Source organism: Mobula hypostoma, chromosome 20 (genome assembly GCF_963921235.1).
Source record: "Mobula hypostoma chromosome 20, sMobHyp1.1, whole genome shotgun sequence".
NCBI lineage: Eukaryota > Metazoa > Chordata > Chondrichthyes > Myliobatiformes > Myliobatidae > Mobula > Mobula hypostoma.
The window spans coordinates 58,423,070-58,446,711 of NC_086116.1; the positions used below are offsets into that span (position 1 = coordinate 58,423,070).

The 23,642-nt window shown below is 44.0% G+C and overlaps 1 protein-coding gene across 1 annotated transcript in view; it reads left to right on the forward strand.

The window, feature by feature from the left end:
- The first annotated feature begins 6,350 nt into the window (after positions 1-6,350).
- Positions 6,351-23,642, forward strand: part of LOC134359256 (carboxypeptidase A1-like) — a 47,922-nt gene continuing 30,630 nt past the window's right edge. Inside the window, exons 1-2 of the mRNA XM_063072219.1 lie at positions 6,351-6,415; positions 21,928-22,009. Of these exons, the coding sequence (XP_062928289.1) occupies positions 6,351-6,415; positions 21,928-22,009 (147 nt within the window). The remainder of the gene's footprint in view (positions 6,416-21,927; positions 22,010-23,642) is intronic.

Consider the following 23,642-nt stretch of genomic DNA (forward strand, 5'->3'; position numbering starts at 1 on the left):
TAAACCATTTACCAACTACATGAGTATGCTCATATATACTGTACACCCCAATGCAAGTCAGGTGCAGGAGCCAGATCTATTCAATAGTCATAGTCATATGTTATTGATCCCGGGAAAAATTGGTTTTCGTTACAGTTGCACCACAAATAATAAATAGTAATAAAACCATAAATAGTTCAATAGTAGTATGCAAATTATGCCAGTAAATTATGAAATAAGTCCAGGACCAGCCTATTGGCTCAGGGTGTCTGACCCTCCAAGAGAGGAGTTGTAAAGTTTGATGGCCACAGGCAGGAATGACTTCCTATGACACTCTGTGTTGCATCTCGGTGGAATGAGTCTCTGGCTGAATGTACTCCTGTGCCCAACCAGTACATTATGTAGTGGATGGGAGACATTGTCCAAGATGGCATGCAACTTAGACAGCATCCTCTTTTCAGACACCACCGTCAGAGAGTCCAGTTCCATCCCCACAACATCACTGGCCTTACGAATGAGTTTGTTGATTCTGTTGGTGTCTGCCACCCTCAGCCTGCTGCCCCAGCACACAACAGCAAACATGATAGCACTGGCCACCACAGACTCGTAGAATATCCTCAGCATCGTCGGGCAGATGTTAAAGGACTTTAGTGTCCTCAGGAAATAGAGACGGCTCTGGCCCTTCTTGTAGACAGCCTCAGTGTTCTTTGACTGGTCCAGTTTATTGTCAATTCGTATTGTAATCCTCCACCATGTCCAGACTGACCCCCTGGATGGAAACAGGGGTCACCGGTACCTTAGCTCTCCTCAGGTCTACCACCAGCTCCTTAGAACAGCGCTGGCAACCAAAAAGCATAAAATGCTGCCCCATTCAATTGGTTTATCACAGGCTAGTCAGCTCCCTTTTGCAAAGACAGGTCCCTCTCAAAGTGATCAGCTCTGAATCTAGATATACATGGCCTACTATGCATGTTTGCTGTAGATTTCCTCTTGAACACCAAATTAAGAAAACCCACAACTGGCTTAAATGGAAAATTAAAAAAGAGTTCTTGCCTCAGTGAAGAACCATCTGAGAACTCTTAAGTGCAGGTACATTCGGCTGAGGGAGATCTTGAAAGAAATGTAACAACACTGAACACAGTAGCCTGTTTCCTCAAACAAATATTTATTGTATGCACAGTGGGGCCCAGTGAGCACAGAGGTAGTGAGGCAGCGACTCTTGAAGCATTAATAATTAATTCAAAATATGCAAAAAGCTTTCTAGCAGCACGCACAAAGAATGCTGGTGAATGCAGCAGGCCAGGCAGCATCTAAAGGAAAAGGTACAGTGGACATTTCAGGCCGAGACCCTTCGTCAGGACTAACTGAAGGAAGAGTGAGTAAGAGATTTGAAAGTGGGAGGGGGAGGGGGAGATCCAAAATGATAGGAGAAGACAGGAGGGGGAGGGATGGAGCCAAGATCTGGACAGGTGATAGGCAAAAGGGAAACGAGAGGATCATGGGACGGGAAGCTTAGGGAGTGTCACGAACCCCGTGACGGGAATAAAGAACCAGCAGAGATGGAAAACACTTTGGATTCCAGTATTGCTATAAACTAATAATATTTATTAGTAACTACGCAATACAGTAATATAAATGTAGATAAATCAAACAGGTTAGCAATGATTATATATATAAGTACAGTATATCAGTAAGTATGGAATTATATGTATGAAAAGCCAAGCTTCTTTAAGTCTAGGGGTAAGAAGATACAATCTTACGATGATGAGTAAAGTTCAGTTCAGTTCAGTTCGTGGTATTGAGTTGAGTAGTGATGGAGAGAGAGAGAGAGAGAGAGAGAGAGAGAGAGAGAGAGAGAGAGAGAGAGAGAGAGAGAGAGAGAGAGAGAGGGAGGGAGGGAGAGATTTGAGTCTTCAGGTGAGCTGACACCGTCAATCTTCTCGTTGTCCTTCGAAATCCCTTGAAAGTCACTGACTGTGACTTTAACAAAGGGGACCAGTTTCTGTGGTGGAGCTATCCCCCAGGCGAGGGTGGACACATGGACAACTCCCCACCAGTCAACTCCTTTCCTTTCCACTGCAAGAGTGACGGATCGATTGGCCTGATCAATCCTCCAAAACCCACTTGTTCTGCGGGCACAACAATGCTCATTCAGTGTCCAAACATGTGTCTGAGGTCTCTCATCTGACCTCCTATTTTATCTTCTTGTGCTGAGCATCAAATATCATTCAAATAACTCCTCCTTCCTCTCTCTGTGAAAGAAATGCAGGCAAAAGTCCTTGAAGAAGTATCAACAACTTTCTGAAAATCATAGCATCAATTGTCCATTTAATAATGCCCTCGGTTACTATAGCATCCTATGAGCTGCTCGGTGCTGTCTCCAACTCCAACTCAGCAGAAATCCAGAAGTTGCTTCCAGTGCCTTGAAGTGACAGCCCAACAGTTAGTCTTCGTCTCTCTCTCTCTCTTTTAAAAACAAGTTGTCGGTGTTAAATAACTCTCTCTCTCTTTTCAAAAGCACAGTTAATAGGGGTCATCTAGCACAGTTCATAGGGGTAATTCAGGACCCCATCACAGGAGAAAGAAAGTGGGAGGCGAAGCCCAGAGGATGGGCAAGGTGAGAGGGACAGAGGGAGAAAAAAGAGAGGGAAAAAATGGTAAATAAATAATTAAATACACATATACATACATACATAAATAAATAAGGGATTGGGTACGAAGGGGAGGTGGGGCATTAACAGAAGTTAGAGAAGTCAATGTCCATGTCATCAGGTTGGAGGCTACCCAGACGGAATATAAGGTGTTGTTCCTCCAACCTGAGTGTGGCTTCATCTTTACAGTACAGGAGGCCGTGGATAGACATGTCAGAATGGGAATGGGATGTGGAAAGCTTTCTGATCTGTTAGAACTATTTGATCATGACAGGCATTGATAGAGCAGGTATACATTTTACCCGTGGGAACAGTGTCAAAAGCAAGAGACCATGAATTTGAGTTGCGAGGTCTTGCCACCCCATTCCCCTACTCATAAAGGAATTGAACAGGTTGGCTATTTTTTTTAGCGGCTGTGAAGCAGACGCACAATGCATAATTTCCACCAAACACATTCATCGTGATCAGCACTGGGTACCCACACTGCTACTTTGGTCACCATCAGCTAATGGAGCAAAGTCCAAGTTTGAATGCACACCTTTTTAAATAATAAGTTTCTGTGTGTTTTGTAGACTCAGTTGCAGAAAGTAAGCAGCTAATGTATAGCTGGATGATGTCGATGGAAGCAAATCCGTAGAGGCAAATGCATGGCAATGGACCTCACTGCTTGAGTCACAGTGAATCACAGAGCAGGACAATGCAGATTCAAGTCCTTCAGGGCACTGTCTGCACCATTCATCTAGCACCCACTTGTACACTAATCCCACCCTAACCCATTCATTCTATCCACATTCCCATTCCATCATCTGCCCCTCCCTGCACCATGTCACATGTCATCATTTGTCAACATATCAGTGGTCAATTAACCCACCAACTCAACTCATTTTGTCTCAGGGAAAATGAGTTTATGATTATGAAGACACACAGTCCTTTTTTATTGTCATTTAGTAATGCATGCATTAAGAAATGATACAATATTTCCTCCCGTGTGATATCACAAAACACAGGACAGACCAAGACTGAAAAAAACTAACAAAACCACATAATTATAACATATAGTTAAACAGTGCAACAATACCATAACTTGATGAAGAAGTCCATGAGCACAGTAAAAGTTCAAAGTCTCAAATGTCCCACACGTCACGCAGACGGGAGAAGGAAGAAAAACTCTCCCTGCCATACCCGAGCACGGTCTGACTCTGAGTCATCCGAAAACTTTGAGCTCTGATCAGCTCTCTGACACCGAGTACTGAGCACCATCTCTGTCCGAGCGATTCGACCTCCATCTCGGTCGCCAACAGCAGGCAAAGCCGGGGATTTTGAGGCCTTCCCTCCGAAAGATTCCCGACCACGCAGTAACGACAGCAGTGAACAAGCGTTTCAGAAATTTTTCCAGACATTCCTCTGTGCTTTCACCAGCACCAGGGGAAGGAATTGAACCAAGGCTGCAGGAACCGTGAGGCTACTATCTGGTGGTGGTATTGCCTGTTGCGCTGTTGGCGTTTAGGGCAGCAAGGCTATTGGATTGAGCAGCAAAAGGTGCTTTCATTGGCCCCTTGCATGGTCGAGGTGCCTGATTTGTCTGTGTTCCAATAAAGATGTAAAAGTTGCATCTGAAATGTGGTTATTTGTTTTTATACTGTAGCACTTAGATAATGGCCAATGTTCAGTGAGTTCTCTTTGTTGCTCTCTGATGCCATGTCCATTTCAGAATGTTTCTGATGGCACGTCCATTTCAGAATTTATTTTATAAATTTGAAATGCTAATGTACCATTATAAACCATAGACAAACAGGGACAAATAGGTATTTGGTTAGAAACAGTAGATAAACTGGACTCATAGGAATTTGTTTAGTATTGGTTGCAATTTTCACTGAACAGTTAGAGTCTGAGATGTAGGGGTGAAGGAAAGATGGAGAGAGAATGTCAGCAGAAATGAGAGAGAGAGAAATAGATTAGACTATCATTCATACAGATCAATTCACTGAGATTCAAAGTATGTTTATTATCAAATTATGTATACAGTTTACAACCCTGAGATTTGTCTTCCCACAGACAGTCATGAAACAAAGAAACAACAAGGAACCCGTTCAAGGAAAATATTAAATACTCAACACGCAAAAAAAAAAGAAATGAATTACGCAGACAGCAAAATCCAAGAAAAAAACCAGGGAGTATAAAACATTAAAGCACAGAGTCCTGGAAACAGACTAGGAATGTTCGGTTCAGTTCAGCTTAGCCTTGTGTCACTTATTGAGTGCAGACCGTGTAGCCAGTCTGCCCTGATCAAAACAGCAATGGAAAAGGAGTAACCAGAAACCCGAAACACATATAACATGAACTGCAGAATCCTGTCCACACACCACCTTGAATAAACCTTGTCCAAGACCCAGGACTCTGGCAGCGGTGAGTGAGAGGGAGGGAGAGGCAGGCAGATGGTGCTGAATATCTGCTTGCCTTCTGCTTTTCACTCTACCTCAGTACGCATGACAATAATAAACCAAATTTCCAATTTAAAATCACTCTTTCTCTCAGCATTAGCTGCAGACTATGTTTCTTGCTCTTTTCCCCCTCTCTATCAGTCCCCAGACCTTTCATCCTAGTCTGAAATATTTCTCAAGCTATAACAATAAAAATGTTAATAACATGCAGAGTAAAGTGTTCCAGTTGCAGAGCGAGTGCACTGCAGACAGACAATCAGGTGCAAGGTAAGAACTAGGTGGATTGTGATTTTAAGATGGTAGTGGTGAAATCATTAGAGATAATTTTTGTGGTGGGGTAAAAAGCAGGAGGCAATGATGAGAGAAAATGTGAAAGATGTAGATACAGGGGTAGTGATACAAGTAAGTGAAGGAGATGGAGACTGAGTAGAGATGAAAGCTTGTGTGAAATAAATCCAGCATCAAAAACAAGGAAGTGAGAGAAAATATGGAAAGGAATAAAGGTCAAAGATAAAAATGAAACAATGAGGGATAGATGTCATAGGTTAAGGGTGAAAGGTGAAATATTTAAGAGGAACTTGAGGAGGATCTTCTTCACTCAGAGGGTAGATCAGAGTGTGGAATGAGCTGTCAAAAAGGTGGTGGATTTCAACGTTTAAGAGAAATTTAGATGGGAGGGATATGGTCCAGGTGCTGTTCGAAGGGACTTGGCAGAATAACAGTTCAGCATGGAGCCAAAGGGCCCGTTTCTGTACTGTAGGGTTCCATGGCTCAGTGATCCTAAGTGAAGGAGAAATAGAGAGAATGCCGGGAATGGAAAATGAGTGAGTGACAGAGATGAGAGAATTAGCAACTGAAAAGCCTTGAACTGCCTTCTGTTTTGTGCATATTGTAGGTAGAAACATTATGGAGACAGAGGCAGCCTCAGTCATGGCTTGGGCTATCTAACAAATAAGTTTTGTATTAAAAAATAGAAATATTCCAATGTAACCTTGTAGGACATTTTATCAGCCAGGAGCGCTGTACATTCTATGGAATGGAGATAAGCAGATGTAGAGAAGAAAACACGTGTGGGATAATGGCCTGTTTAACCAGGTGATGTTCTTTCAACTGGTGCGGTGGGTATAGCTCATTATGCTCTGGGAATGACACAGCAGACAGTCAAAATTACACAATTGACCTTAAGTAATAATGCCACTCAGATTACAGCAGATAAGAAATCACTTATAAGCTGGTCAATGAAAGGAGGTGCTTTCAGTTTCTGATGGTTCTTTTGAAAATGAGAGCCCTAGTGGTCCTCAGTGCCTTTCTCCTGGTGGTCTATGGCAAGGAGACGTTCGTTGGGTGAGTAACGTATTTTGTGGAGCAGGTTCGATGTTGTCATTTAAAGTTAAATTGGATAGATATATGGACAGGAAAGGAATGGAGGGTTATAGGCTGAGTGCAGGTGGGTGGGACTAGGTGAGAGTAAGAGTTTGGTACAGACTAGAAGGGCCGAGATGGCCTGTTTCTGTGCTGTAAATATTATATGTTATATGGTTATATGAGTATCCAGTCAAATGGTGAAGCTATCCTGTCCTCCCTCTAAATTAGCACCAAGGAACATGGGACCATGTTGCATCATGTTGAATGATTAGTCATGCATTTACTGTGGTTTTAACTCTTTACTAATAGTTGGGGTAATACTCAAATCTACAGTACAATTCCACCACATCTACCATGGACACGAGAAAATCTGCTGATGCTGGAAGTCCAAACAACACACACAAAATGCTGGAGGAACTCAGCAGGCCAGGCAACATCTATGGAAAAGAGTAAACAGTCAACTTTTCGGGCTGAAACACTTCTTCAGGACTGGGAAAAAAGATGAGGTCAGAGTCAGAGGCCCCTCAACCCAACTTCTTACTCATCAACTTTGCCTCCAACTTCTGCCCTGCCCTCAAATTTAACTGGTCCATTTCTGATACATCCCTCCCCTCTCTGTCTCTATCCCTGGAGACAGTTTATCCACTGATATCTTTTATAAACCCACTGATTCTCACAGCTAACTGGATTATACTGTACCTCTTCTCACCCTGTCACATGTAAAAATGCTATCTCCTTCTCTTAATTCTTCAGTTTCTACCGCATCTGCTCTCAGGATGAGACTTTTCATTCCAGAACTAATGAGATGTCCTCCTTCTTCAAAGAAAGAGGCTTTCTTCCTCCATCATCAATCTACCCTCACCCACATCTCTCCCATTTCACACATGTCTGCCCTCAACCCATCCACCCACCACCCTACCAGGGACAGCGTTCCTCTTGCCCTCACCTACCATCCCATCAGCCTCTTGCCCAGCACATAATTCTCAGTAATTTCTGCCATCTCCAATGGGATCCCACCACCAAGTACATCTTTCCCTCCCCCCACTTTCTGCTTTCCACAGGGATCACTCCCTACGTGACTCCCTTGTCTAATCTACCCTCCCCACTGATCTCCCTCCTGGCACTTATCCTCACAAGTGGAACAAGTGCCACACTTGCCCCTACACCTCCTCCCTCACTACCGTTCAGGGCCTCAAGCAGTCCTTCCAGATGAGGCGACATTTCACCTGTGAGTCTTTTGGGGTGCTCCTGGTGTGGCTCCTATACATCGGTGAGACCCGATGTGGATTGGGAGACGGCTTCACAGAGCACCTACACTCCATCTACCAGAAAAAGCAGGATCTCCCAGTGGCCAGCCAGTTCAATTCCACTTCCCATTCCCATTCCGACATGTCAGTCCATGGTCTTGTCTACTGCTGCAATGAGGCCACACTAAGGTTGGAGAAGAAACACCTTATATTTTCTCTGGGTAGCCTCCAATCTGATGGATGAATATTCATCTCTCAAATTTCCAGTAATTGCCCCCCCTCACCATTCCCATTCCTCTGGTGCTCCCCTCCTTCCCTTTCTTCCATGTTCTATCCTCTCCTGTCAGATTCCCCCTTCTCCAGCCCTTTATCTCTTTCACCAATCAACTTCCCAGCTCTTGACTTCACCCCTCTCCCTCACATGGCTTTACTTACCACCGACTACCTTGTACTTCTTCCTCTCCTCCCCCCATCTTCTTACTCTGCCTCCTAATCTTTTTTTTCGGTCCTGATGAAAGGTGTCAGCCCAAAATGTCAACTGTACTTTTTTCCATAGATGTTTCCTGACCTGCTGAGTTCCTCCAGCACTTTGTTGAAATTAAATAGAAGAATTGATTGTTTACCTGCCAAATTAAAGTTCCTGGTTGGAAAGCACAACGCATAAGAAAAAGAGGTCTTGTTCACTGTGTGTGAACAACACAGATTGTCTCTGGTCATCTTCGTCTCACTGAAGGAGCTTAGTCCTTTGATTCTGCCATATTCAGCACAAGAAATATTGCATTTTAAGCCATTTGAAAAAATTGGTCTGTTAAGTAGGGCAGAATCAAAATCAGGTTTATTGTCACAGACTATGTCGTAAAATTTCTTTTTTGCATCAGTACAGTGCAAGATATAAAATGGGTAATCAAGTTTGTGGAGATGCTGAGTGATGTACCTCACCCTGCCAAATAACAGACAATAAACCATATGCGATTAAGTGATTACACTTTATAGATCTTACTGGAACTAGGTAATGAATAGAGATACAATATTAAAGGAAAGTAAAAGGTGCCAGACCACTTCGTGGGCAACCGATGGAGCTTAATTAACAGAGTCTTCTTTCTGCCATTTGATCCTCCCTAACCTTCTCGACCCGCTGCCTGGGACCAACCACGGTGGTCGACCAGAGTGCATCCAGCACGTCCTTCCTCTTTGGTTCTCCTCCCGAAAAGCCCTGGGTCTCGGACTCCCTCATGGGTCCGATCCTCGCCCAGCTTACAGCATTGCGTCTCCTCTCTCTGTCCTCATCGCGCCTTTCCCCAAAGCCCGCGAAACACAATAGCTTACAGACATACAAGAAAGAATAACATCTATCGCGAATAACATCTGTCCTGACGAAGGGTCTCGGCCTGAAACGTTGACTGTACCTCTTCCTAGAGATGCTGCCTGGCCTGCTGCGTTCACCAGCAACTTTGATGTGTGCTGCTTGAATTTCCAGCATCTGCAGAATTCCTGTTGTTAACATCTATCCCAATTGGTTAGCAAATGAATACAATTCTCATTATCAGTAATTATAATCCGAACAAGCTGCTATAGAGAACCACTGTCTCAGCAGTTAACATCACAGAGAAGCCATTTTATTATAACATAACAAAGAAGCCATTTTATTAGCCTTAGCAGTAACATAAAAGAAGAAACCGCTTACATACTCTAAGTGAAAAATAAATAAATAATGACAAATAAATAGACAGATAGAAAAATAAATAAATAAGGGATGGATAGATAGATAGCTTCGAACGGTGGTGAAAGAAATGCGAGCTAATAGAATTCAAAGGTCAACTGAAGGGATAGCCAATCAGAACTGAGGCAAGTGAACTGGGGCCGATGTAAACGTGCGCACCCGCAGAGAGAAACACCAACAACCACGCACTGAGGATGTCATCTGGACTGGCGATGAAACATCAGCAAGCTAATTGCCAAGCTGAGAGAACAGCAGGACATAAATTGATAGGTAGTGAAGAAGAGGAATAACAAGGTCCTCATGGGTTTGTGGACCATTCAGGAATGTGATGGTGGAGAGGGAAGAAACTGTACCTAAAACATTGGTTGTCTTCAGGCTCTGGTATCTCCTCCTTGGTGGTGGTGATGAGAAGAGGTCATTTCCTCATTTCCTGCGTAGTGAGGGTTCTTAATGAAGATGTCACCTTCTTGAGGATGCCCTTGATGCTGGGGAGGGTTATACCTATGATGGAGCTGGCTGAACATACAACCCTCTGCAGCCTCTTTCAATCCTGTGCAGATGGTGATGCGACCAATCAGAATTCTCTCCATGGTACTTCTGTAGAAATTTGCATGAGTCTTTAGTAATATATCAGATCTCAAGCTCTCAATAAAGAAGAGGTGCTGGCACGCTTTCTTCATGATGGTATCAAAGTGCTGGGCCCAGCATAGATGCTCTGCAATGCTACGTTCAGGAGGTGAAGCTGCTCACCCCTTCCACTGCTAATCCCACATCAAGGATTATGTGTGCAGGAGATGTATCCAGCTGCAGCTTCTGGCAGACCGCATTGAGTGGCCGGAGCTGCGACTGGATTCATACTGGAGCATCCGCGATGCTGAGAAAGTCATGAATAGCACATTCAGTGAGTTGGCCACACCGCAGGTAAAGGCTATACAGGCAGACAGGGAGTGGGTGGCCACCAAACAGCGTAGCAGTAGGCAGGTAGTGCAGGAGTCCCTGAGGTCATCTCCCTCCTAAACAGATATACTGTTTTGGATACTGTTGGGGGAGATGACTCATCAGGGGAAGGCAGCAGCCGTCAAGTTCATGGCACCATGGGTGGCTCTGCGGCACAGGAGGGAAGGAAAAGGAGTGGGAGAGCTATAGTGATAGGGGATTTGATTGTAAGGGGAATAGATAGGCATTTCTGCGGTCGCAAACGAGACTCCAGGAGGGTATGTTGCCTCCCTGGTGCAAGGGTCAAGGATGTCTCTGAGTGGCTGCAGGACATTCTGGAGTGGGAATGTGAACAGCCAGTGGTCGTGGTGCACATAGGTACCAACAATATAGGAAAAAAATGGGATGAGGTTCTACAAGGTGAATTTAGGGAGTTAGGAGATAAACTAAAAAGTAGGACCACAAAGGTAATAATCTCTGGATTACTACCAGTGCCACATGCTAGTCAGAGCAGAAATAGGAGGATATATCAGATGAATACGTGGCTTGAAAAATGGTGCAAGGGGGAGGGATTCAAATTTCTGGGGCGTTGGAACCAGTTCTGGAGGAGGTGGGACCGGTACAAATAGGAGTGTCTGCACCTGGGCTGGACTGGAACCAATGTCCTTGGGGGAGCGTTTGCTACTGTTGTTCAGGTGGATTTAAACTAATGTGTCAGGGGGATGGGAACAAGTGCAGAGAGACAGAGGGGTGTAAAATGAGGGTGGAAGCAAAAAGTAGTAAGGTGAAAAGTATAAGTGGCAGGCCGGCAAATCCAGGGCAAAAATCAAAAAGGGCCACTTTTCAACTTAACTGTATGAGGGCTAAGAGTGTTGTAAAAGCAAGCCTGAAGGCTTTGTGTGTCAATGCAAGGAGCATTCGTAACAAGGTGGATGAATTGAAAGTGTAGATAGTTATTAATGAACATGATATAGTTGGGATCACAGAGACATGGCTCCAGGGTGACCAAGGATGGGAGCTCAACATTCAGGGATATTCAATATTCAGGAGGGATAGACATGAAAGAAAAGGAGGTGGGGTAGCATTGCTAGTTAGAGAGGAGATTAACACTTTTGGATCGGGACTACAGAGCGGCATGGGAGCTGAATTCTGAAGGAAGGCAGTTTTTTAAAAAAACTTCTTTGAGTGTCAGAAGGACAAGACTGTGCAGACACGTGACATAACAGGACAGCGCGGAGAATTTAAAAAGGAGACCACCCTATGCGGGGGGAAGCTGTCGGAGCAGGCAGCAGAGTGAGCGGTAGCAGAGTACAGGGCTTTGGCATCATCGGACTTTGGTGGTAAATGGGAAAAAGTGAAAGCGAAGCACCAACTTTTTTTCTCCCCCCCCCACCCCCCTTTCGCGAATCAGCCCAGACAGACGGGAACAGCAGGGCTCTCACAGCTAACGGTACGAGCTAACGGTTTAAAAAGTTCGTCTGTTTGGTGAGGTAAGTGGGTGAGTAGACTTATTTTTCCTGTTTCATTCCTGTAGAATTAGATAGCATGCCTGCAGGTTTAATGCTTTGTTCAGGGTGTCAGATATGGGAATCCTGGGAGACCTCCAGCCTCCCTGATGGCCACGTCTGCACCAGGTGCACCGAGATGCAGCTCCTCAGAGACCGTGTTAGGGATCTGGAGCTGCAGCTTGATGACCTACTGCTTATCAGGGAAAGTGAAGAGGTGATAGACAGGAGCTATAGGGAGGCAGTCATCCCTAGGCAAAGGGGTCAGAAAACTGGGTCACTGTCAGGAGAGAGGAGGAAAATGCCCGGATAGTGCAGAGCACACCTGTGGCTGTCCCCCTCAGCAACAAATATCTTGTTCTGGATGCTGTTGAGGGGGATGACCTGACAGGGGATGTCCATAGTGACTGGGTCTCTGGCACTGAGCCTGGTGTTGTTGTGCAGGAGAGAAGGAGGGAGAAGAGGAATGCGGTAGTCATAGGGGATTCCATAGTCAGGGGAACAGACAGGAGACTCTGTGAGCCTGATAGAGATACCCGCATGGTGTGTTTCCTCCCAGGTGCCAGGGTACAGGATGTCTCGGATCGGGTCCAGAGTATTCTGAAGGGGGAGGGTGAGCAGCCAGTTGTCTTGGTACATGCTGCTACAAATGACATAGATAGGACAAAGGAGGAGGTCCTGAAGAGAGGTTTCTGGGAGTTAGGAAGGAAGCTGAGAAGCAGGATCTCCAGGGTGGTAATCTCAGGATTGCTACCTGTGCCACGTGCTAGCGAGGGCAAGAATAGTAGGATCAGGCAGATGAATGCGTGGCTGAGAGACTGGTGCAGGGGGCAGGGTGCAGGAGGCAGGGCTTCAGATTCTTGGATAATTGGGATTTCTTCTGGGGGAAGTATGACATGTTCAAAAAGGACAGGTTATACCTGAACCCGAAGGGGACCAATATCCTGGCGGGAAAGTTTAATAGAGCTGTTAGGGAGGGTTTAATCTAATTTGGCAGGGGGATGGGAACTGGTATAATAGACGGAGGAAGGGGAAAACAGAAATAAATCTAAGATAGTGAGCAGTAAAGATGTCAGGAAGGACAGGCAGTTGATGGGGCAAATTTGTAGCCATTGGGATGAGTTGCAGTGCAATAAAGTTGCAGTGAAATCAAAGTGAAAAGTACCAAATACTGATCTTAAGGTGTTATACTTAAATGCATGCAGCATAAGGAATAAGGTGGATGATCTTGTTGTACAGCTACAGATTGGCAGGTATGATATTGTGGCCATCACTGAGACCTGGCTAAAGGATGCATGTCTCTGGGAGCTGAATGTCCAAGGATACACGGTGTATCGGAAGGATAGGAAGGTAGGCAGAGGGGGAGGCATGGCTTTATTGGTAAGAAATGATATTAAATCATTAGAAAGAGGTGATATAGGATTGGAAGGTGCAGAATCTTTGTGGGTTGAGCTAAGAAATCGCAGGGGTAAAAGGACCCTGATGGCAGTTATTTATAGGCCTCCAAACAGCTGCAGTGATGTGGACTACAAATTACAACAGGAAATAGAAAAGGCTTGTCAGAAGGGCAGTGTTATGATAATTGTGGGGGATTTTAACATGCGAGTGGATTGGGAAAATCAGGTCAGCACTGGATCTCAAGAGAAAGAATTTGTAGAATGTCTGCGAGATGGCTTTTTAGAACAGCTTGTTGTTGAGCCCACGAGGGGATCGGCTGCACTGGATTGGGTATTGTGTAATGAACCAGAGGTGATTAGAGAGATTGAGGTGAAGGAACCCTTAGGAGGCAGTGATCATAACATGATTGAGTTCACTGTGAAATTTGAAAAAGAGAAGCCGAAATCTGATGTGTCGGTATTTCAGTGGAGTAAAGGAAATTACAGTGGCATGAGAGAGGAACTGGCCAAAGTTGACTGGAAAGGGACACTGGCGGGAAAGACGGCAGAGCAGCAGTGGCTGGAGTTTATGCGAGAAGTGAGGAAGGTGCAAGACAGGTATATTCCCAAAAAGAAGAAATTTTCGAATGGAAAAAGGATGCAACCGTGGTTGACAAGAGAAATCAAAGCGAAAGTTAAAGCAAAGGAGAGGGCATACAAGGAAGCAAAAATTAGTGGGAAGACAGAGGACTGGGAAGTTTTTAAAAGCTTACAAAAGGAAACTAAGAAGGTCATTAAGAGCGAAAAGATGAACTATGAAAGGAAGCTGGCAAATAATATCAAAGAGGATACTAAAAGCTTTTTCAAGTATATAAAGAGTAAAAGACAGGTGAGAGTAGATATAGGACCGATAGAAAATGATGCTGGAGAAATTGTAATGGGAGATAAGGAGATGGCAGAGGAACTGAACGAGTATTTTTCATCAGTCTTCACTGAGGAAGACACCAGCCGTATACTGGACACTCAAGGGTGGCAGGGAAGAGAAGTGTGCACAGTCACAATTATGACAGAGAAAGTACTCAGGAAGCTGAATAGTCTAAAGGTAGGTAAATCTCCTGGACCAGATGGAATGCACCTTCGTGTTCTGAAGGAAGTAGCTGTGGAGATTGTGGAGGCATTAGTGATGATCTTTCAAAAGTCGATAGATTCTGGCATGGTTCCGGAGGACTGGAAGATTGCAAATGTCACTCAGCTATTTAAGAGGGGGGCAAGGAAGCAAAAAGGAAATTATAGACCTGTTAGCTTGACATCGGTGAATCCATAGAAACCATAGAAAAACTACAGCACAGAAACAGGCCTTTTGGCCCTTCTTGGCTGTGCCGAACCATTTTCTGCCTAGTCCCACTGACCTGCACACGGACCATATCCCTCTATACAACTCCCATCCATGTATCTGTCCAATTTATTCTTAAATGTTAATAGAACGCGCATTTACCACCTTGTCTGGCAGCTCATTCCATACTCCCACCACTCTCTGTGTGAAGAAGCCCCCCCTCAATGTTTCCTTTAAACTTTTCCCCCCTCACCCTTAACCCATGTCCTCTGGTTTTTTTCTCCCCTTGCCTCAGTGGAAAAAGCCTGCTTGCATTCACTCTATCTATACCCATCATAATTTTATATACCTCTATCAAATCTCCCCTCATTCTTCTACACTCCAGGAAATAAAGTCCTAACCTATTCAACCTTCCTCTGTAACTGAGTTTCTCAAGTCCTGGCAACATCCTTGTAAACCTTCGCTGCACTCTTTCAACCTTACTTATATCCTTCCTGTAATTTGGTGACCAAAACTGAACACAATACTCCAGATTCGGCCTCACCAATGCCTTATACAACCCCATCATAACATTCCAGCTCTTATACTCAATACTTTGATTAATAAAGGCCAATGTACCAAAAGATCTCTTTACGACCCTATCTACCTGTGACACCACTTTTAGGGAATTTTGTATTTGTATTCCCAGATCCCTCTGTTCTACTGAACTCCTCAGTGCCTTACCATTAACCCTGTATGTTCTACCTTGGTTTGTCCTTCCAACGTACAATACCTCACACTTGTCTGCATTAAACTCCACCTGCCATTTTTCAGCCCATTTTTCCAGCTGGTCCAAGTCCCTCTGCAGGCTCTGAAAACCTTCCTCACTGTCTACTACACCTCCAATCTTTGTATCATCAGCAAATTTGCTGATCCAATTTACCACATTATCATCCAGATCATTGATATAGATGACAAATAACAATGGACCCAGCACTGATCCCTGTGGCACACCACTAGACCCAGGCCTCCACTCTGAGAAGCAATTCTCTGCTACCATTCTTTGGCTTCTTCCATTGAGCCAATGTCTAATCCAATTTACCACCTCTCCATGTATACCTAGCGACTGAATTTTCCTAACTAACCTCCCATGCGGGACCTTGTCAAAGGCCTTACTGAAGTCCATGTAGACAACATCCACTGCCTTCCCTTCATCCATTTTCCTGGTAACCTCCTCGAAAAACTCCAATAGATTGGTCAAACATGACCTACCATGCACAAAGCCATGTTGACTCTCCCTAATAAGTCCCTGTCTATCCAAATGCTTGTAGATTCTGTCTCTTAGAACTCCCTCCAATAACTTACCCACTACCGACGTCAAACTTACCGGCCTATAATTTCCTGGATTACTTTTAGATCCCTTTTTAAACAATGGAACAACATGAGCCACTCTCCAATCCTCTGGCACCTCACCCATAGACACCGACATTTTAAATATTTCTGCCAGGGCCCCTGCAATTTCAACACTAGTCTCCTTCAAGGTCCAAGGGAACACCCTGTCAGGTCCTGGGGATTTATCCACTTTAATTTTCCTCAAGATAACAAGCACCTCCTCCTTTTCAATCTGTACAGTTTCCATGATCTCACTACTTGTTTCCCTTAATTCCATAGACTTCATGCCAGTTTCCTTAGTAAATACAGATGCAAAAAACCCATTTAAGAGCTCCCCCATTTCTTTTGGTTCCGCACATAGCCGACCACTCTGATCTTCAAGAGGACCAATTTTATCCCTTACAATCCTTTTACTCTTAATATACCTGTAAAAGCTCCTTAGGTTATCCTTCACTTTGACTACTGTCTTCTTTCAGCCCTCCTGATTTCCTTCTTAAGTATTTTCTTGCACTTTTTATACTCCTCAAGCACCTTATTTACTCCCTGTTTCCTATACATGTCATGCAACTCTCTCTTCTTCTTTATCAGAGTTGCAATATCCCTTGAGAACCAAGTTTCCTTATTCCTATTCACTTTGCCTTTAATCCTGACAGGAACATACAAGCTCTGCACTCTCAAAATTTCTCCTTTGAAGGCTTCCCACTTACCGATCATATCCTTGCCAGAGAACAACCTGTCCCAATCTACGCTTTTTAGATCCTTTCTCATTTCTTCAAATTTGGCCTTCTTCCAGTTTAGAACCTCAACCCTAGGATCAGATCTATCTTTATCCATGTTCAAGTTGAAACTAATGGTGTTATGATCACTGGAACCAAAGTGCTCCCCTACACACACTTCCGTCACTTGTCCTAACTCGTTTCCTAACAGGAGATCCAATATTGCATCCCCTCTAGTTGGTCCCTCTATATATTGATTTAGAAAACTTTCCTGAACACATTTTACAAACTCTAAACCAGCTAGACCCCTAACAGTATGGGAATCCCAATCAATATATGGAAAATGAAAATCCCCTACCACCACAACTTTATGTTTCCTGAAGTTGCCTGCTATCTCTCTGCAGATTTGCTCTTCCATTCTCGTTGACTATTGGGTGGTCTATAATACAACCCCACTAATGTGGCCATACCTTTCCTGTTTCTCAGCTCCACCCATAAGGACTCAGTAGACAAGCCCTCTAATCTGTCCTGCCTGAGCACTGGTGTAACATTTTCCCTGACAAGCAATGCTACCCCCCCACCTTTCATTCCTCTGCCTCTATCACATCTGAAACATCGGAACCCTGGAATATTAAGCTGCCAGTCCTGCCTTTCCTGTAGCTAAGTTTCACTAATTGCTACAACGTCATAATTCCACGTGTCAATCCACACCCTCAACTCGTCTGCCTTCCCCGCAATACTCCTAGCATTGAAATATATACACCTCAGAAGATTTTTACCACCACTCATAACCTTTCTATTAGCGGATTTGCTTGAACTTTTAACATCATTTATTTTCACCCCAGCCACACTGTCAGCTCTGGCACTCTGGTTCCCATCCCCCTGCAAATCTAGCTTAAAGCCTCCCCAATAGCACTAACAAACCTCCCTGAAAGGATATTGGTGGTTGGGAAGTTGTTGGAGTCGATTGTCAAGGATGAGGTTACAGAGTACCTGGAGGCATATGACAAGATAGGCAGAACTCAGCATGGATTCCTTAAAGGAAAATCCTGCCAGACAAACCTATTACAATTTTTTGAGGAAATTACAAGCAGGCTAGACAAGGGAGATGCAGTGGATGTCGTATATTTGGATTTTCAGAAGGCCTTTGACAAGGTGCCACACATGAGGCTGCTTAACAAGATAAGAGCCCATGGAATTACGGGAAAGTTACATACGTGGATAGAGCATTGGCTGATTGGCAGGAAACAGAGAGTGGGAATAAAGGGATCCTATTCTGGTTGGCTGCCGGTTACCAGTGGTGTTGCACAGGGGTCTGCGTTGGGGCCGCTTCTTTTTACATTGTACATCAACGATTTGGATTATGGAATAGATGGCTTTGTGGCTAAGTTTGCTGACGATACAAAGATAGGTGGAGGGCCGGGTAGTGCTGAGGAAACTGAGAGTCTGCAGAGAGACTTGGATAGATTGGAAGAATGGGCAGAGAAGTGGCAAATGAAATACAATGTTGGAAAGTGTATGGTTATGCACTTTGGCAGAGGAAATAAATGGGCAGACTATTATTTAAATGGGGAGAGAATTCAAAGTTCTGAGATGCAACGGGACTTGGGAGTCCTCGTACAGGATACCCTTCAGGTTAACCTCCAGGTTGAGTCGGTGGTGAAGAAGGCAAATGCAATGTTGGCATTCATTTCTAGAGGAATAGAGTATAGGAGCAGGGATGTGATGTTGAGGCTTTATAAGGCGCTGGTGAGACCTCACTTGGAGTACTGTGTGCAGTTTTGGTCTCCTTATTTAAGAAAGGATGTGCTGATGTTGGAGAGGGTACAGAGAAGATTCACTAGAATGATTCCAGGAATGAGAGGGTTAACATATCAGGAATGTTTGTCCACTCTTGGACTGTATTCCTTGGAGTTTAGAAGAATTAGGGGAGACCTCATAGAAACATTTCGAATGTTGAAAGGCATGGACAGAGTGGATGTGGCAAAGTTGTTTCCCATGATGGAGGAGTCTAGTACGAGAGGGCATGACTTAAGGATTGAAGGGCGCCCATTCAGAATAGAGATGCGAAGAAATTTTTTTAGTCAGAGGGTGGTGAATCTATGGAATTTGTTGCCACGGGCAGCAGTGGAGGCCAAGTCATTGGGTGTATTTAAGGCAGAGATTGATAGGTATCTGAGTAGCCAGGGCATCAAAGGTTATGGTGAGAAGGCGGGGGAGTGGGACTAAATGTGAGAATGGATCAGCTCATGATAAAATGGTGGAGCAGACTCGATGGGCCGAATGGCCGACTTCTGCTCCTTTGTCTTGTCTTGTCTTGAAAGGAAGGACATTAGCCGGGAGGATGTGGAATCTATATAGGTTGAGCTGCATAATACTAAGGGGCAGAAAACGCTGGTGGGAGTTGTGTACAGGCCACCTAACAGTAGTAGTGAGGTTGGGGATGGTATTAAACAGGAAATTAGAAATGTGTGCAATAAAGGAACAGCAGTTATAATGGGTGACTTCAATCTACATATAGATTGGGTGAACCAAATTGGTAAGGGTGCTGAGGAAGAGGATTTCTTGGAATGTATGTGGGATGGTTTTCTGAACCAACAAGTCGAGGAACCAACTAGAGAGCAGGCTATTCTAGACTAGGTTTTGAGCAATGAGGAAGGGTTAATTTGCAATCTTGTCGTGAGAGGCCCCTTGGGTAAGAGTGACCATAATATGGTGGAATTCTTCATTAAGATGGAGAGTGACATAGTTAATTCAGAAACAAAGGTTCTGAACTTAAAGAAGGGTAACTTTGAAGGTATGAGACGTGAATTAGCTAAGATAGACTGGCAAATGATACTTAAAGGGTTGACGGTGGATATGCAATGGCAAGCATTTAAAGATTGCATGGATGAACTACAACAATTGTTCACCCCAGTTTGGCAAAAGAATAAACCAGGGAAGGTAGAGCACCCATGGCTGACAAGGGAAATTAGGGATAGTATCAATTCCAAAGAAGAAACATACAAATTAGCCAGAAAAAGCGGCTCACCTGAGGACTGGGAGAAATTCAGAGTCCAACAGAGGAGGACAAATGGCTTAATTAGGAAAGGGAAAAAAGATTATGAGAGAAAACTGGCAGGGAACATAAAAACTGACTGTAAAAGCTCTTATAGATATGTGAAAAGAAAAAGTTTGGTTAAGACAGATGTAGGTCCCTTACAGTCAGAAACAGGTGAATTGATCATGGGGAACAAGGACATGGCAGACCAATTGAATAACTACTTTGGTTCCGTCTTCACTACGGAGGACATAATTAATCTTCCGGAAATAGTAGGGGACAGAGGGTCTAGTGAGATGGAGGAACTGAGAGAAATACATGTTTGTAGGGAAGTGGTGTTTGGTAAATTGAAGGGATTAAAGGCAGATAAATCCCCAGGGCCAGATGGTCTGCATCCCAGAGTGCTTAAGGAAGTAGCCCAAGAAATAGTGGATTCATTAGTGATATTTTTTCAAAACTCTTTAGATTCTGGACTAGTTCCTGAGGATTGGAGGGTGGCTAATGTAACCCCACCTTTTAAAAAAGGAGGGAGAGAGAAACCGGGGAATTATAGACCAGTTAGCCTAACATCGGTATGGGGAAAATGCTAGAGTCAGTTATCAAAGATGTGATAACAGCACATTTGGAAAGCAGTGAAATCATCGGACAAAGTCAGCATCGTTTTGTGAAAGGAAAATCATATCTGACGAATCTCATAGAATTTTTTTGAGGATGTAACTAGTAGAGTGGATAGGGGAGAACCAGTGGATATGGTATATTTGGATTTCCAAAAGGCTTTTGACAAGGTCCCACACAGGAGATTAGTGTGCAAACTTAAAGCACACGGTATTGGGGGTATGGTATTGATGTGGATGGAGAATTGGTTGGCAGACAGGAAACAAAGAGTGGGAATAAACGGGACCTTTTCAGAATGGCAGGCAGTGACTAGTGGGGTACCGCAAGACTCAGTGCTGGGACCCCAGTTGTTTACAATATATATTAATGACTTAGATGAGGGAATTAAATGCAGCATCTCCAAGTTTGCCGATGACACAAAGCTAGAGGGCAGTGTTAGCTGCGAGGAGGATGCTAAGAGGATGCACAGTGACTTGGATAGGTTAGGTGAGTGGGCAAATTCATGGCAGAAGCAATTTAATGTGGATAAATGTGAGATTATCCACTTTGGTGGCAAAAACAGGAAAACAGATTATTATCTGAACGGTGGCCGATTAGGAAAAGGGGAGGTGCAACGAGACCTGGGTGTCATTATACACCAGTCATTGAAAGTGGGCATGCAGGTACAGCAGGCGGTGAAAAAGGCGAATGGTATGTTGGCATTCATAGCAAGAGGATTCAAGTACAGGAGCAGGGAGGTACTACTGCAGTTGTACAAGGCCTTGGTGAGACCACACCTGGAGTATTGTGTGCAGTTTTGGTCACCTAATCTGAGGAAAGACATTCTTGCCATAGAGGGAGTACAAAGAAGGTTCACCAGATTGATTCCTGGGATGGCAGGACTTTCATATGATGAAAGACTGGATGGACTAGGCTTGTACTCTCTGGAATTTAGAAGATTGAGGGGGGATCTTATTGAAACGTATAAAATCCTAAAGGGGTTGGACAGGCTAGATGCAGGAAGATTGTTCCCGATGTTGGGGAAGTCCAGAACGAGGGGTCACAGTTTAAGGATAAAAGGGGAGCCTTTTAGGACCGAGATGAGGAAAAACTTCTTCACACAGAGAGTGGTGAATCTGTGGAATTCTCTGCCACAGGAAACAGTTGAGGCCAGTTCATTGGCTATATTTAAGAGGGAGTTAGATATGGCCCTTGTGGCTAAAGGGATCAGGGGGTATGGAGGGAAGGCTGGTACAGGGTTCTGAGTTGGATGATCAGCCATGATCATACTGAATGGCGGTGCAGGCTCGAGGGGCCGAATGGCCTACTCCTGCACCTATTTTCTATGTTTCTAAGGACGGCTGTGCATTCTCCTGACTTCCCCTTCCTGAAGTCCACTCAACCAACGAATCTATCTCACTCCTGTACACCTCCCCATCACCTTCTGAGGTCCTACCAACAACAGTGGTGTGATCAGTGAATTTATAAACAGCGTTTGAGCTGTGCCTAGGCTCACAGTCATGTGTAGAGAGAGCAGAGCACTGAGTTAAGCACACAAACTTGAGGTGCACCAGTTCTGACCATCAGTGAGAGAGTGCAATGATCTGTATGACAGATTTCATTTCACGTTTTTCCATTTCTAATCTTTCACAGTGACCAGGTCTTACGAATCACCTTCACCAATGAGGCACAGCTCCACCTGGTGAGGTCCCTTCAGGACGAGGTACACTTGAATGTAAGTTACTATACATGAATGAGTTATTACCGATGAATGTAAAATCAAAGGTAAAATCCTTTTCCCACTTACATCAGGAGCTCTAACTTGTCCAATTCTGAATTTGTTTCCTTCTCCACAGGATGTTGCTTGATCTGCTGAATAATTCCAGAACTTTCTTTTTATGTCAGATTTCCAGACCTGCAGGTTGTTTACTTTCATTAACTTGTCTCCATTTTCTTTCCACCTCAGTGAAGACCTGTGTGGTCTTTGATGCTTTATACAGGTTTCTGACTGAAGTAAAAAACACTTTGCTGGCTGGGAAATCTTGCATTACAGTAGATATCTATAGTAAATAAGCTGGGCCTGCAAAGCCTCTCTCTGATCCTGCCCCTTCCCCACTCCAACATTAAACCCTCGACGAATGATGAATCAGTAGAACTGTTGGGATGAAAGATAATGCAAACTTTCAGATATTTAGGTATGTTTTCTGCCTTCTACAAACAATACAAGACCAATACAGCCAGAGGTTTAATCTCATTCATTCCTTCATCTCATTTACAAAGCTTTCTGCAATTATCTAATCTTTGCTGCAATTATCTAACTTTTGCCACTCCAGCTACTGGAAGCAATCTACTTTATTCAGTTCCTCATAACCTTGGAAACGCTTATCTACTTACACTGCCAATTCTACCAGTCCAACCAAAATAAAACTTTGCCTTTCAAGTCTCCCTTCATAACTTTGATCTCTCAGCCTTGCCACAGGAGAATCCCGTGAACAGTTGTCTGGCAATGATCACAAGGTGCAAAGTTCAAAGTAAATTTATTATCAGAGTACATGTATGTCACCACATACTACCCTGAAAATTATTTTCTTGCAGGCACTTACAGTGGAACAAAGAAGCACAGTAGAATCAGTGAGAAGCTACACATGAACTAGGAGTGACAAATTGTGCAAATACAAAAAGAAACAAGTAATAATAATAATAAATAAGTAATCCATTTTATCAATGTTCATTAAGGCTTAAATATTTGCCATGAATCTTCTGTGTCCGCCTTGGAGGGAGACATGGCTTCAATTTAATTTTCTAATCAAAGAATACTTCCAGCAATGAACTGGTATCAGAGAGGGTCTGCCAGCCTGCACCAAACACCTTATACAAGTTCAGCGTTTTATCGTATCTGTATATTCAGTTCTCGGAATATAAAAACTAGCATGGCATGGTGAAAGAGTTGGTTGTTGACCCAAGGAAGAAGTGAGGGTGAACACTACCCTGAAGAGATGGTCAACAGTTTCAATTTCCTCGGCATCTGTATCACACCTGGCCCCTCACACTGATGCATTGAGATGTGACGTGTGAGACTCAGATTCTTGTGAACTTCAGCGGGCTGCTCTACAATGTAAAGTATTCTGATGGGTTGGATCTCAGCCTACTATGGCAACCGCTCTGCTCTTGACCAACTAACCTGTAGAGAGTGGTGAACACAGCCCAGTCTATCATAGGCTCATCACTTCCTTCCTTCCTTCCATTCAGTCTATCTTCACAGTCCATCACTTCAGGAAGGCTAGTAAGATTTTCAAGGATGCCTGCCACCCTGGCCATTTCCCCTTCTTTCTCTTAATTTCTGGAGCTTAAAAAATTTAAAAGTCAAG